We start from the raw sequence: 13248 nt of genomic DNA, 5'->3' as shown, positions 1-13248 counted from the left end.
GTGTCTCTTCAGACTGCTTCTATGCTCGTGTTTTTTGCATCCAGCCCTGGTATGGAGAGAGGGGCACATGGTAAAGTCCCTGATGGTTTTGTAGAAGGAAGGAATAAAATATTTCCCAATTCCCTTGCATCTGTCTTTTTTAAGCAAATATTTCAATCACTTGTTTCTGTGTGGGGTAAAAGACACACTTCAACGAAACAAGAATGAAAGAGGTGCATGCCATGGGGAAAAAAAACTTGAGATAGGCCCTTTAGAAACATCATATAAATCTTTTTGATTTTCTGTGTTTCTTCCTGCATTTGGATATTGAAAAAAATAAGCAAGTAGGATTTAATTAACAGTACATTAAAAGACCAACAAAATTCTTAGTGCCTCCTGTGTTTATTTTAAAATGTTAAGAGCATTGTGTCTGTTTCTAGAAATGCTTAGTTATGAAATGGGCAGCTCTCACCATCGGGTCATGGGAAGTCTAGCCCTCACTTACAGGAAATTTTTACATTAAAGACCAATAACATATATACATAAGTCCATGCCTCAAAAAAAAATAATAATAAAAAAAAAATATATATATATATACACAAGCCCAGATTGCCCATAAGCACATAATATATATATATATATATATTATTTTTATACATAAATAGATAGATTAGATAGATGGACGGATAAATAAATAGATAAATATTGTGTTTATCTTTCATTTTTTATTAACTCCCTGAAAGTTTGTGAGAATAAAAGTATCTTCTCACCTGATTGGACTTTCTGATACTCCTTCTGACCTGAGGCCTCGTTGGAATCTTTTGCCACTTTCACATTATTCTTTACAACTGCATGGAAAAATAGTATTTGTTATTACAAATGACGCAAGCATATAAAGATGTTGAAATGTATTTCTTGTGCCAGAGAGCCCTCTGAGTTTAACCTGGAGGCTCAGTGCTGGTTCCAGGTTTTTTTTTATTTGTAATTGTCACGTCTCTTAAAATTACATTTTTTTTTTCTTAAAATCCTTAGCTAACTCAACTTAAAACATTCCCCATATTCCTTCCTTCATTAAAAAAAGTATAATAATAAAAACATTAAAGAGTTTTCTTTTGTAATTATATCCTGGACAGACCGGTTGGTTTTAGAATGATTTATAATAATATTTTAGATAATAAATAATGTTTTGCACCTGGTCCTTTATATACCTTGTAGAAAGGGGGAATTGGAAAAAATCTATTTCCCAACTCCCTTGCATTCCTCATTTTAAAGCAGTTATTTCAGTTAGTTTTTGTGAGCGGGGTAAATGAGACACTTAGGTGAATAAAGAATAAGAAAGAAACATACATCAGAGGAAATCATAAAGAAAGACAGTCATAATCAAACAACCATATTTTAATTACTTGGTCAGAAAAGGTACACAAATAAAGACTTGGAGACAAGACTACATTTGGGAACAGACACCCACACCTGTAACGTGACTTTAAAGTGGCTTCACACCCATTTTTAGAACATAAATTGTATATTTCTTGGCAATTTTGTGTTATTCGCAAGTCGGACAATACTTTTGATTGTGTGAACGTTTCAGACATATAGGAAGTATACAACTCTATGTCCAATCCACTATAAATATATTAATTTTGTGGTACAATAATCACTTTCACAGGGATTTTTTTTTATTTTTATTTGTTGTAATTACATGCTTCTTAATGTGTTTACTATTTTTAGATTTTAAAATCCTTACCTGATTTAATCTGTTCATATGAATCTTCCTTACTAGAAACCTTAGATAAATCTTTTTGATTCTCTGTGTTTCTTCCTGCATTTGGATATTGGAGGGAAAAAAAAGGCAAGTAGGATTAAATCTTTTTCCTCACTTTTAATTATATCCTTGGCAGACTGACTTTAAAGCGGCCTTATGCCAGTTTTTTTAGTTAAGTGGAAAACTACTTTTGATTGTGTAAACATATTTTTATTATGACGGATAGTGTCCATATTAAGGAGTATTCAATTCTCTGTCAAATCCATAATTACAGTGGTTTATTAGTGCAGCAATCACTTCTACGGGGATAGTTTTCAATTTGTAATCATCACATATAAGGCTACATGTTAATTATTATTATTATTAACAATAATAATTTCAATTCCTTACCTGATCCAACCAACAAATCCTTTTGATTCTCTATGTTTTTTCCTGCATTTAAAGACACATAGTAAATATAGTAAAAATAAAAAGTATGCATGGAAGACAGGACAGCCCCCCCCCTAATTAAAGTGTCTTCATGTGTCGTTATATCCATGACAGACTGGTTTGTTTTTGTACAATTTATGATAGCTTTTTGTATAATGAATAATTATACATCTCTGCTAGTAGAATGCAACCAGAGACATTGGTGTCCCTTCAGACTGCTTCTATGCTCGTGTTTTTTGCATCCAGCTCTGGTATGGAGAGAGGGGCGCATGGTAAAGTCCCTGATGGTTTTGTAGAAGGAAGGAATAAAATCTTTCCCACCTCCCTTGCATCTGTCTTTTTTTAAGCAAATATTTCAATAACTTGTTTCTGTGTGGGGTAAAAGACACACTTCAACGACACAAGAATGAAAGAGGTGCATGCCATGGGAAAAAAAAAAAAAAACTTGAGATAGGCCCTTTAGAAACATCATATAAAGCTTTTTGATTTTCTGTGTTTCTTCCTGCATTTGGATATTGAAAAAAAATAAGCAAGTAGGATTAAATTTTTTTCTCACTTTTAATTATATCCTTGGCAGACTGGTTGGTTTTAGAATAATAAATACATGAAAATAATAAATAATAATTTATTAACCATAGTATTAAGCCATTACTGCTAGGTATACTATACAATGTACATGCATGCATCTGCATCAGCATTGGGTATATCCACTACAACATGCTTTCTCCCTTCCATCCCAGTAGAACGCTTCCCACATTCTTCACCGGTATATTTGACTCTTCTGAAGAATCTTATTCCATTACTTTTTTGGCATGGGTTTGGGGAAGGAGTGCTTAAGATACAGTATTTTAGCTTGTATTTTAGCTCCTGGTATTGTTATCAAATAAACCTATTGACATTTTAATTACTTGGTAACAAAGGGTACAGAGAGTAAAGCTGGAAAGCAAAATTGGGAACAGAAGCCCACGCCTGTAAGGTGACTTTAAAGCGGCCTTATGCCACTTTTTTTTAGTTAAGTGGAACACTATTTTTGATTGTGTAAACATATATTTTATTATGACGGTTAGTGTCCATATTAAGGAATTTTCAATTCTCTGTCAAATCCATAATTACAGTGGTGTATTAGTACAGCAATCACTTCTACGGGGATAGTTTTTCATTTTTAATCATCACATATAAGGCTACATGTTAATTATTATTATTATTATTATTATTAACAATAAAAATTTCCATTCCTTACCTGATCCAACCTGTTCAGATGAATGTTCATTACTAGGAACATCAAACAAATCCTTTTGATTCCCTATGTTTTTTCCTGCATTTAAAGACACATAGTAAATATAGTAAAAATAAAAAAACATGCATTGAAGACAGGACAGTCCGCCCCTAATTAAAGTGTCTTCATGTGTCGGTATATCCATGACAGACTGGTTTGTTTTAGTACAATTTATGATAGCTTTTTGTGTAATAAATAATTATACATCTCTGCTAGTAGAATGCAACCAGAGACGTTGGTGTCCCTTCAGACTGCTTCTATGCTCGTGTTTTTTGCATCCAGCCCTGGTATGAAGAGAGGGGCGCATGGTAAAGTCCCTGATGGTTTTGTAGAAGGAAGGAATAAAATATTTCCCGATTCCCTTGCATCTGTCTTTTTTTAAGCAAATATTTCAATCACTTGTTTCTGTGTGGGGTAAAAGACACACTTCAACGAAACAAGAATGAAAGAGGCGCATGCCATGGGGAAAAAAAAAACTTGAGATAGGCCCTTTAGAAACATCATATAAATCTTTTTGATTTTCTGTGTTTCTTCCTGCATTTGGATATTGAAAAAAATAAGCAAGTAGGATTTAATTAACAGTACGTTAAAAGACCAACAAAATTCGTAGTGCCTCCTGTGTTTATTTTAAAATGTTAAGAGCATTGTGGCTGTTTGTAGAAATGCTTAGTTATGAAATGGGCAGCTCTCACCATCGGGTCATGGGAAGTCTAGCCCTCACTTACAGGAAATTTTTACATTAAAGACCAATAACATATATACATAAGTCCATGCCTCAAAAAAAAATAAAAAAATATATATATACACAAGCCCAGGTTGCCCATAAGCACATAATATATATATACCGTATATATATATATATATATATATATATATATATATATATATATTATATTTTTATACATAAATAGATAGATTAGATAGATGGACGGATAAATAAATAGATAAATATTGTGTTTATCTTTCATTTTTTATTAACTCCCTGAAAGTTTGTGAGAATAAAAGTATCTTCTCACCTGATTGGACTTTCTGAAACACCTTCTGACCTGAGGCCTCGTTGGAATCTTTTGCCACTTTCACATTATTCTTTACATCTGCATGGAAAAATAGTATTTGTTATTACAAATGACGCAAGCATATAAAGATGTTGAAATGTATTTCTCGTGCCAGAGAGCCCTCTGAGTTTAACCTGGAGGCTCAGTGCTGGTTCCAGGTTCTCGGGCCAAAAGACAATCAATTCAAATTATTATTTTTTATTTGTAATTGTCTCTTAAAATTAATTTTTTTTTCTTAAAATCCTTACCTTTCAACTTAGAACATTCCCCATATTCCTTCCTTCATTAAAAAAAGTATAATAATAAAAACATTAAAGAGTTTTCTTTTGTAATTATATCCTGGACAGACCGGTTGGTTTTAAAATGATTTATAAAAATATTTTAGATAATAAATAATTATAACCTCTCTATCATTGGAAAGCAAACAGAGAACTCCTGTCATTGGTATCTTCTCAGACTGATTCTATGGCCATGTTTTGCACCTGGTCCTTTATATACCTTGTAGAAAGGGGGAATTGGAAAAAATCTATTTCCCAGCTCCCTTGCATTCATCATTTTAAAGCAGTTATTTCAGTTAGTTTTTGTGAGCGGGGTAAATGATGCACTTAGGTGAATAAATAATAAGAAAGAAACGTCAGAGGAAACGAAAAAGAAAGACAGTCATAATCAAACAACCATATTTTAATGACTTGGTCAGAAAAGGTACACAAATAAAGACTTGGAGACAAGACTAAATTTGGGAACAGACACCCACACCTGTAACGTGACTTTAAAGTGGCTTCATGCCCATTTTTAGAACGTAAATTGTATATTTCTTGTCAATTTGGTGTTATTTGCAAGTCGGACAATACTTTTGATTGTGTGAACGTATCAGACATATAGGAAGTATACAACTGTATGTCCAATCCACTATAACTATATTAATTTAGTGGTACAATAATCACTTTCACAGGGATGTTTTTTTTTATTATTATTTGTTATAATTACATGCGTCTTAATTTGTTTACTATTTTTAGATTTTAAAATCCTTACCTGATTTAACCTCTTCATATGAATCTTCCTTACTAGAAACCTTATATAAATCTTTTTGATTCTCTGTGTTTCTTCCTGCATTTGGATATTGGAGGGGAAAAAAAAGACAAGTAGGATTAAAAATTTTTCTCACTTTTAATTATATCCTTGGCAGACTGGTTGGTTTTAGAATAATAAATACATGAAAATAATAAATAATAATTTATTAACTATAGTATTAAGCCATGCATGTACATGCATGCATATGCATCAGCATTGGGTGTATCTACTACAACATGCTTGCTCCCTTCCATCCCAGTAGAACACTTCCCACATTCTTCACCGGTATATTTGACTCTTCTGAAGAATCTTATTCCATTACTTTTTTGGCATGGGTTTGGGGAAGGAGTGCTTAAGATACAGTATTTTAGCTTGTATTTTAGCTCCTGGTATTGTTATCAAACATTTTAATTACTTGGTAACAAAGGGTACAGAGAGTAAAGCTGGAAAACAAGACTTGGGAACAGAAGCCCACGCCTGTAAGGTGACTTTAAAGTGGCCTTATGCCAGTTTTTTAGTTAACTGGAACACTACTTTTGATTGGGTAAACATATATTTTATTATGACGGATAGTGTCCATATTAAGGAATATTCAGTTCTCTGTCAAATCCATAATTACAGTGGTGTATTAGTACAGCAATCACTTCTACGGGGATAGTTTTTCATTTTTAATCATCACATATAAGGCTACATGTTAATAATTATTATTATTATTATTAACAATAAAAATGTCCATTCCTTACCTGATCCAACCTGTTCAGATGAATGTTCATTACTAGGAACATCAAACACATCCTTTTGATTCCCTATGTTTTTTCCTGCATTTAAAGACACATAGTAAATATAGTAAAAATAAAAAGTATGCATGGAAGACAGGACAGTCCGCCCCTAATTAAAGTGTCTTCATGTGTCGTTATATCCATGACAGACTGGTTTGTTTTAGTACAATTTATGATAGCTTTTTGTATAATGAATAATTATACATCTCTGCTAGGAGAATGCAACCAGAGACATTGGTGTCCCTTCAGACTGCTTCTATGCTCGTGTTTTTTGCATCCAGCTCTGGTATGGAGAGAGGGGCACATGGTAAAGTCCCTGATGGTTTTGTAGAAGGAAGGAATAAAATATTTCCCGCCTCCCTTGCATCTGTCTTTTTTTAAGCAAATATTTCAATCACTTGTTTCTGTGTGGGGTAAAAGACACACTTCAACGACACAAGAATGAAAGAGGCGCATGCCATGGGAAAAAAAAAAACTTGAGATAGGCCCTTTAGAAACATCATATAAATCTTTTTGATTTTCTGTGTTTCTTCCTGCATTTGGATATTGAAAAAAATAAGCAAGTAGGATTTAATTAACAGTACTTTAAAAGACCAACAAAATTCGTAGTGCCTCCTGTGTTTATTTTAAAATGGTAAGAGCATTGTGTCTGTTTCTAGAAATGCTTAGTTATGAAATGGGCAGCTCTCACCATCGGGTCATGGGAAGTCTAGCCCTCACTTACAGGAAATTTTTACATTAAAGACCAATAACATATATACATAAGTCCATGCCTCAAAAAAAAAAAATAATAATAAAAAAAAAATATATATATACACAAGCCCAGATTGGCCATAAGCACATAATATATATATATATATATATTGTGGCAAAGTAATGGACTCTGTCTACATAAGTGGCAGATTGGAACGCTCATTATTCCCAGCATGGGGAGGGTTAATTGCTGGAGGTCAGCAAGGTGGAGCCAATTAACCTGAACTCAGGTGGTTAAAGGGGCGGCCGTTAGAGGCATTAGATGTCTGGGAGTAGGGTGAGAGGCAGGCAAGCCAGAGGCCCTCAGACTGTATCAAAAGGATTTTGTTTTTGTTTTGGTTTATTTACACTATGAAGTGCATCGCCGTGGACTGTACAATTCTGCAATAAACCACATCTTGCTTTTATTCTGCTGGTGTTCGGAGTTTCTTGTTTTGATCAGGCCATCCTGCTACAATATATATATATATTATTTTTATACATAAATAGATAGATTAGATAGATGGACGGATAAATAAATAGATAAATATTGTGTTTATCTTTCATTTTTTATTAACTCCCTGAAAGTTTGTGAGAATAAAAGTATCTTCTCACCTGATTGGACTTTCTGATACTCCTTCTGACCTGAGGCCTCATTGGAATCTTTTGCCACTTTCACATTATTCTTTACAACTGCATGGAAAAATAGTATTTGTTATTGCAAATGACGCAAGCATATAAAGATGTTGAAATGTATTTCTTGTGCCAGAGAGCCCTCTGAGTTTAACCTGGAGGCTCAGTGCTGGTTCCAGGTTTTTTTTTATTTGTAATTGTCACGTCTCTTAAAATTACATTTTTTTTTTCTTAAAATCCTTAGCTAACTCAACTTAAAACATTCCCCATATTCCTTCCTTCATTAAAAAAAGTATAATAATAAAAACATTAAAGAGTTTTCTTTTGTAATTATATCCTGGACAGACCGGTTGGTTTTAGAATGATTTATAATAATATTTTAGATAATAAATAATGTTTTGCACCTGGTCCTTTATATACCTTGTAGAAAGGGGTAATTGGAAAAAATCTATTTCCCAACTCCCTTGCATTCATCATTTTAAAGCAGTTATTTCAGTTAGTTTTTGTGAGCGGGGTAAATGATGCACTTAGGTGAATAAAGAATAAGAAAGAAACGTCAGAGGAAATGATAAAGAAAGACAGTCATAATCAAACAACCATATTTTAATTACTTGGTCAGAAAAGGCACACAAATAAAGACTTGGAGACAAGACTATATTTGGGAACAGACACCTACACCTGTAACGTGACTTTAAAGTGGCTTCACACCCATTTTTAGAACATAAATTGTATATTTCTTGGCAATTTTGTGTTATAAAAGTCGGACAATACTTTTGATTGTGTGAACGTATCAGACATATAGGAAGTATACAACTGTATGTCCAATCCACTATAAATATATTAATTTCGTGGTACAATAGTCACTTTCACAGGGATTTTTTTTTATTTTTATTTGTTATAATTACATGCTTCTTAATGTGTTTACTATTTTTAGATTTTAAAATCCTTACCTGATTTAACCTCTTCATATGAATCTTCCTTACTAGAAACCTTAGATAAATCTTTTTGATTCTCTGTGTTTCTTCCTGCATTTGGATATTGGAGGGGGAAAAAGCAAGTAGGATTTAATCTTTTTTCTCACTTTTAATTATATCCTTGGCAGACTGACTTTAAAGCGGCCTTATGCCAGTTTTTTTTTAGTTAAGTGGAACACTACTTTTGATTGTGTAAACATATATTTTATTATGACGGATAGTGTCCATATTAAGGAATATTCAATTCTCTGTCAAATCCATAATTACAGTGGTTTATTAGTACAACAATCACTTCTACGGGGATAGTTTTCAATTTGTAATCATCATATATAAGGCTACATGTTATTTATTATTATTATTAACAATAATAATTTCAATTCCTTACCTGATCCAACCAGCAAATCCTTTTGATTCCCTATGTTTTTTCCTGCATTTAAAGACACATAGTAAATATAGTAAAAATAAAAAGTATGCATTAAAGACAGGACAGTCCGCCCCTAATTAAAGTGTCTTCATGTGTCGGTATATCCATGACAGACTGGTTTGTTTTAGTAAAATTTAGGATAGCTATTTGTATAATAAATAATTATACATCTCTGCTAGTAGAATGCAACCAGAGACATTGGTGTCCCTTCAGACTGCTTCTATGCTCGTGTTTTTTGCATCCAGCCCTGGTATGGAGAGAGGGGCGCATGGTAAAGTCCCTGATGGTTTTGTAGAAGGAAGGAATAAAATCTTTCCCACCTCCCTTGCATCTGTCTTTTTTAAGTAAATATTTCAATCACTTGTTTCTGTGTGGGGTAAAAGACACACTTCAACGGAACGAGAATGAAAGAGGCGCATGCCATGGGGAAAAAAAAACTTGAGATAGGCCCTTTAGAAACATTATATAAATCTTTTGATTTTCTGTGTTTCTTCCTGCATTTGGATATTGAAAAAAATAAGCAAGTAGGATTTAATTTTTTTCTCACTTTTAATTATATCCTTGGCAGACTGGTTGGTTTTAGAATAATAAATACATGAAAATAATAAATAATAATTTATTAACCATAGTATTTAGTCATTACTGCTAGGTATACTATACAATGTACATGCATGCATCTGCATCAGCATTGGGTGTATCCACTACAACATGCTTTCTCCCTTCCATCCCAGTAGAACACTTCCCACATTCTTCACCGGTATATTTGACTCTTCTGAAGAATCTTATTCCATTACTTTTTTGGCATGGGTTTGGGGAAGGAGTGCTTAAGATACAGTATTTTAGCTTGTATTTTAGCTCCTGGTATTGTTATCAAATAAACCTATTGACATTTTAATTACTTCGTAACAAAGGGTACAGAGAGTAAAGCTGGAAAGCAAAATTGGGAACAGAAGCCCACGCCTGTAAGGTGACTTTAAAGCGGCCTTATGCCACTTTTTTTTAGTTAAGTGGAACACTATTTTTGATTGTGTAAACATATATTTTATTATGACGGTTAGTGTCCATATTAAGGAATTTTCAATTCTCTGTCAAATCCATAATTACAGTGGTGTATTAGTACAGCAATCACTTCTACGGGGATAGATTTTCATTTTTAATCATCACATATAAGGCTACATGTTAATTATTATTATTATTATTAACAATAAAAATGCCAATTCCTTACCTGATCCAACCTGTTCATATGAATGTTCATTACTAGGAACATCAAACAAATCCTTTTGATTCCCTATGTTTTTTCCTGCATTTAAAGACACATAGTAAATATAGTAAAAATAAAAGGTATGCATGGAAGACAGGACAGTCCGCCGCTAATTAAAGTGTTTTCATGTGTCGGTATATCCATGACAGACTGGTTTGTTTTAGTACAATTTATGATAGCTTTTTGTATAATAAATAATTATACATCTCTGCTAGTAGAATGCAACCAGAGACATTGGTGTCCCTTCAGACTGCTTCTATGCTCGTGTTTTTTGCATCCAGCCCTGGTATGGAGAGAGGGGCGCATGGTAAAGTCCCTGATGGTTTTGTAGAAGGAAGGAATAAAATATTTCCCGCCTCCCTTGCATCTGTCTTTTTTTAAGCAAATCTTTCAATCACTTGTTTCTGTGTGGGGTAAAAGACACACTTCAACGACACAAGAATGAAAGAGGCGCATGCCATGGGAAAAAAAAACTTGAGATAGGCCCTTTAGAAACATCATATAAAGCTTTTTGATTTTCTGTGTTTCTTCCTGCATTTGGATATTGAAAAAAATTAGCAAGTAGGATTTAATTAACAGTACTTTAAAAGACCAACAAAATTTGTAGTGCCTCCTGTGTTTATTTTAAAATGGTAAGAGCATTGTGTCTGTTTCTAGAAATGCTTAGTTATGAAATGGGCAGCTCTCACCATCGGGTCATGGGAAGTCTAGCCCTCACTTACAGGAAATTTTTACATTAAAGACCAATAACATATATACATAAGTCCATGCCTCAAAAAAAAAATAAAAAAATAAAAAAAAAAATATATATATATACACAAGCCCAGATTGCCCATAAGCACATTATATATATATATATTATTTTTATACATAAATAGATAGATTAAATAGATGGACGGATAAATAAATAGATAAATATTGTGTTTATCTTTCATTTTTTATTAACTCCCTGAAAGTTTGTGAGAATAAAAGTATCTTCTCACCTGATTGGACTTTCTGAAACACCTTCTGACCTGAGGCCTCGTTGGAATCTTTTGCCACTTTCACATTATTCTTTACAACTGCATGGGAAAATAGTATTTGTTATTGCAAATGACGCAAGAATATTAAGATGTTGAAATGTATTTCTTGTGCCAGAGAGCCCTCTGAGTTTAACCTGGAGGCTCAGTGCTGGTTCCAGGTTTTTTTTTATTTGTAATTGTCACGTCTCTTAAAATTGCATTTTTTTTTCTTAAAATCCTTAGCTAACTAAGTAAGAATCGTATGTGGTCGTGTTGAGGAAGGGGAGAGGAAAGCGCAAAATATTTATAGGAAGTGTGAAGGCTTTCTCACATTATTTTTCCTTCAATGCACGAGGGAGATGTAAAAACCCACTCAGTGTTTTTATGGAGTAATGAGTAAAGGATAAGGGCACAGGGTTGCTGATTCTTGAAGTTCATGGTTAAAGTTCATAGAAAGCCCCCTTCATTTTGAGGAAAGCATTTCAGAAATATCAGCTCCCCTGGGGCAGTTATGAAGTCCTTGGAGGTGATATGAATATTGGGACTTACTCCCTTTGTTGGCTAGTGAGTTGGACGGCACTGGTATTGTTACGATATTTTTATTTTCTGCATTTTATGTCACAGTATTTAACAAAAGTACAGGGCCAATTCAAAATCCACCATGGATGTCTGCATTTTCATTCCTCAAGGTATAGGGCAATAAAGATATAAACCAATTCCAAAATCCAAATCCACCCATGCCATAACAAACAGATTAATGAATAACAATAATTACCAAAATCATTACGGAAACTCACCATTTTCCTTGTTGCCATCGACCGGTTTAAGATTTTTTTGGGTGCCTTTTTTGGAAGAAAAATATTTAAGTCAATGATCTTTCTCTAACTATAATAATACTTGAATGTCTGGTAAATGATACTGCACATTATTTGTTTGAATGACATAATTCAAATGGCTTCATACATCCTAAATGCAAAGTTTATACAACACAGAGGTTCAAGTGAATTCACTGTGAAGGGATGATAAATTTAAAAAAATGAATTTCTCATTATTTATCAAAACATATTGTATTCCCCTGCTAATCTAACAACTGACATTATAGGGCAACTATAATGTTTGCAAATCAAATTTTAGTAATTGCAGATTTGGTTAAATGCACATATATGTACACCTCAAAACTGACACACTAATATAATTAAGTCGATGACACATTTAATACTCTTTATCAGTATAAGTCAGTTATGTACATAATTTCAATTGATTACATATTATTATTAAATCTAATTTTATCCGTAGTCTTACCTTGTACCTGGAGACTGATAAGAACAATTATAAAGACTGCTGTAGGTGTCCATATGCCCTTGCAAGTCCCCATTGTCCCTTCAGTTCAGGTCTTGAACTGAGGAAGAATAAGAGCAGGTACTTGATCTAATGCCCCAAGACATGCTTTTATAGGAAAACCCCTTGTTTAGTCATCGTCATGTGATGTGGAACCTAGACTGTTAGTGACATCGGTCAAAAATGAAAAGCTTATTGCATTATGGATCCAGGATGTTTGTGTTCTGGCTGTTGGAGGGATTTGCTGGTAGCTAGATATTTCTCTGCGGTGATGAGGAGCTGATGACAGGATATGTTACTGAGTGATAAATACATAGTTTGATGACTTGGAGTTGTTTTTCAGGGACCTGTTTAGAAAAATGTTTAATATTGAAAATTAATTCAATTGTAAATGTGCTTTATACATTGTCACAAATACATTATTTTGGGACTAATGTTATTGGATCATTATACATAACTCATAAAACACATTTCACTTGGGGGGGATTTGTATGTATGTATGTTTTAATATGTATGCATGTATGTATGTGAGCA

The 13248-nt window shown here is 33.3% G+C and overlaps 1 protein-coding gene across 1 annotated transcript in view; it reads right to left on the bottom strand.

Moving 5' to 3' along the window:
- LOC128467114 (mucin-5AC-like) overlaps positions 1-12810 on the bottom strand; it is a 55404-nt gene extending 42594 nt beyond the window's left edge. Inside the window, exons 1-13 of the mRNA XM_053448638.1 lie at positions 12679-12810; positions 12174-12218; positions 11359-11436; positions 10340-10414; positions 9076-9117; positions 8667-8741; positions 7699-7776; positions 6316-6390; positions 5534-5608; positions 3411-3485; positions 2132-2173; positions 1724-1798; positions 750-827 (exon numbers count right to left, since the gene is read on the bottom strand). Of these exons, the coding sequence (XP_053304613.1) occupies positions 750-827; positions 1724-1798; positions 2132-2173; positions 3411-3485; positions 5534-5608; positions 6316-6390; positions 7699-7776; positions 8667-8741; positions 9076-9117; positions 10340-10414; positions 11359-11436; positions 12174-12218; positions 12679-12751 (886 nt within the window). The 5' untranslated portion in view covers positions 12752-12810. The remainder of the gene's footprint in view (positions 1-749; positions 828-1723; positions 1799-2131; positions 2174-3410; positions 3486-5533; positions 5609-6315; positions 6391-7698; positions 7777-8666; positions 8742-9075; positions 9118-10339; positions 10415-11358; positions 11437-12173; positions 12219-12678) is intronic.
- Positions 12811-13248: the final 438 nt, after the last annotated feature.

Source organism: Spea bombifrons, chromosome 10 (assembly GCF_027358695.1).
Source record: "Spea bombifrons isolate aSpeBom1 chromosome 10, aSpeBom1.2.pri, whole genome shotgun sequence".
Lineage (NCBI taxonomy): Eukaryota > Metazoa > Chordata > Amphibia > Anura > Pelobatidae > Spea > Spea bombifrons.
The sequence above is the reverse complement of the archived record's forward strand: the minus strand, read 5'-3'. Positions and strand labels throughout refer to the sequence as shown.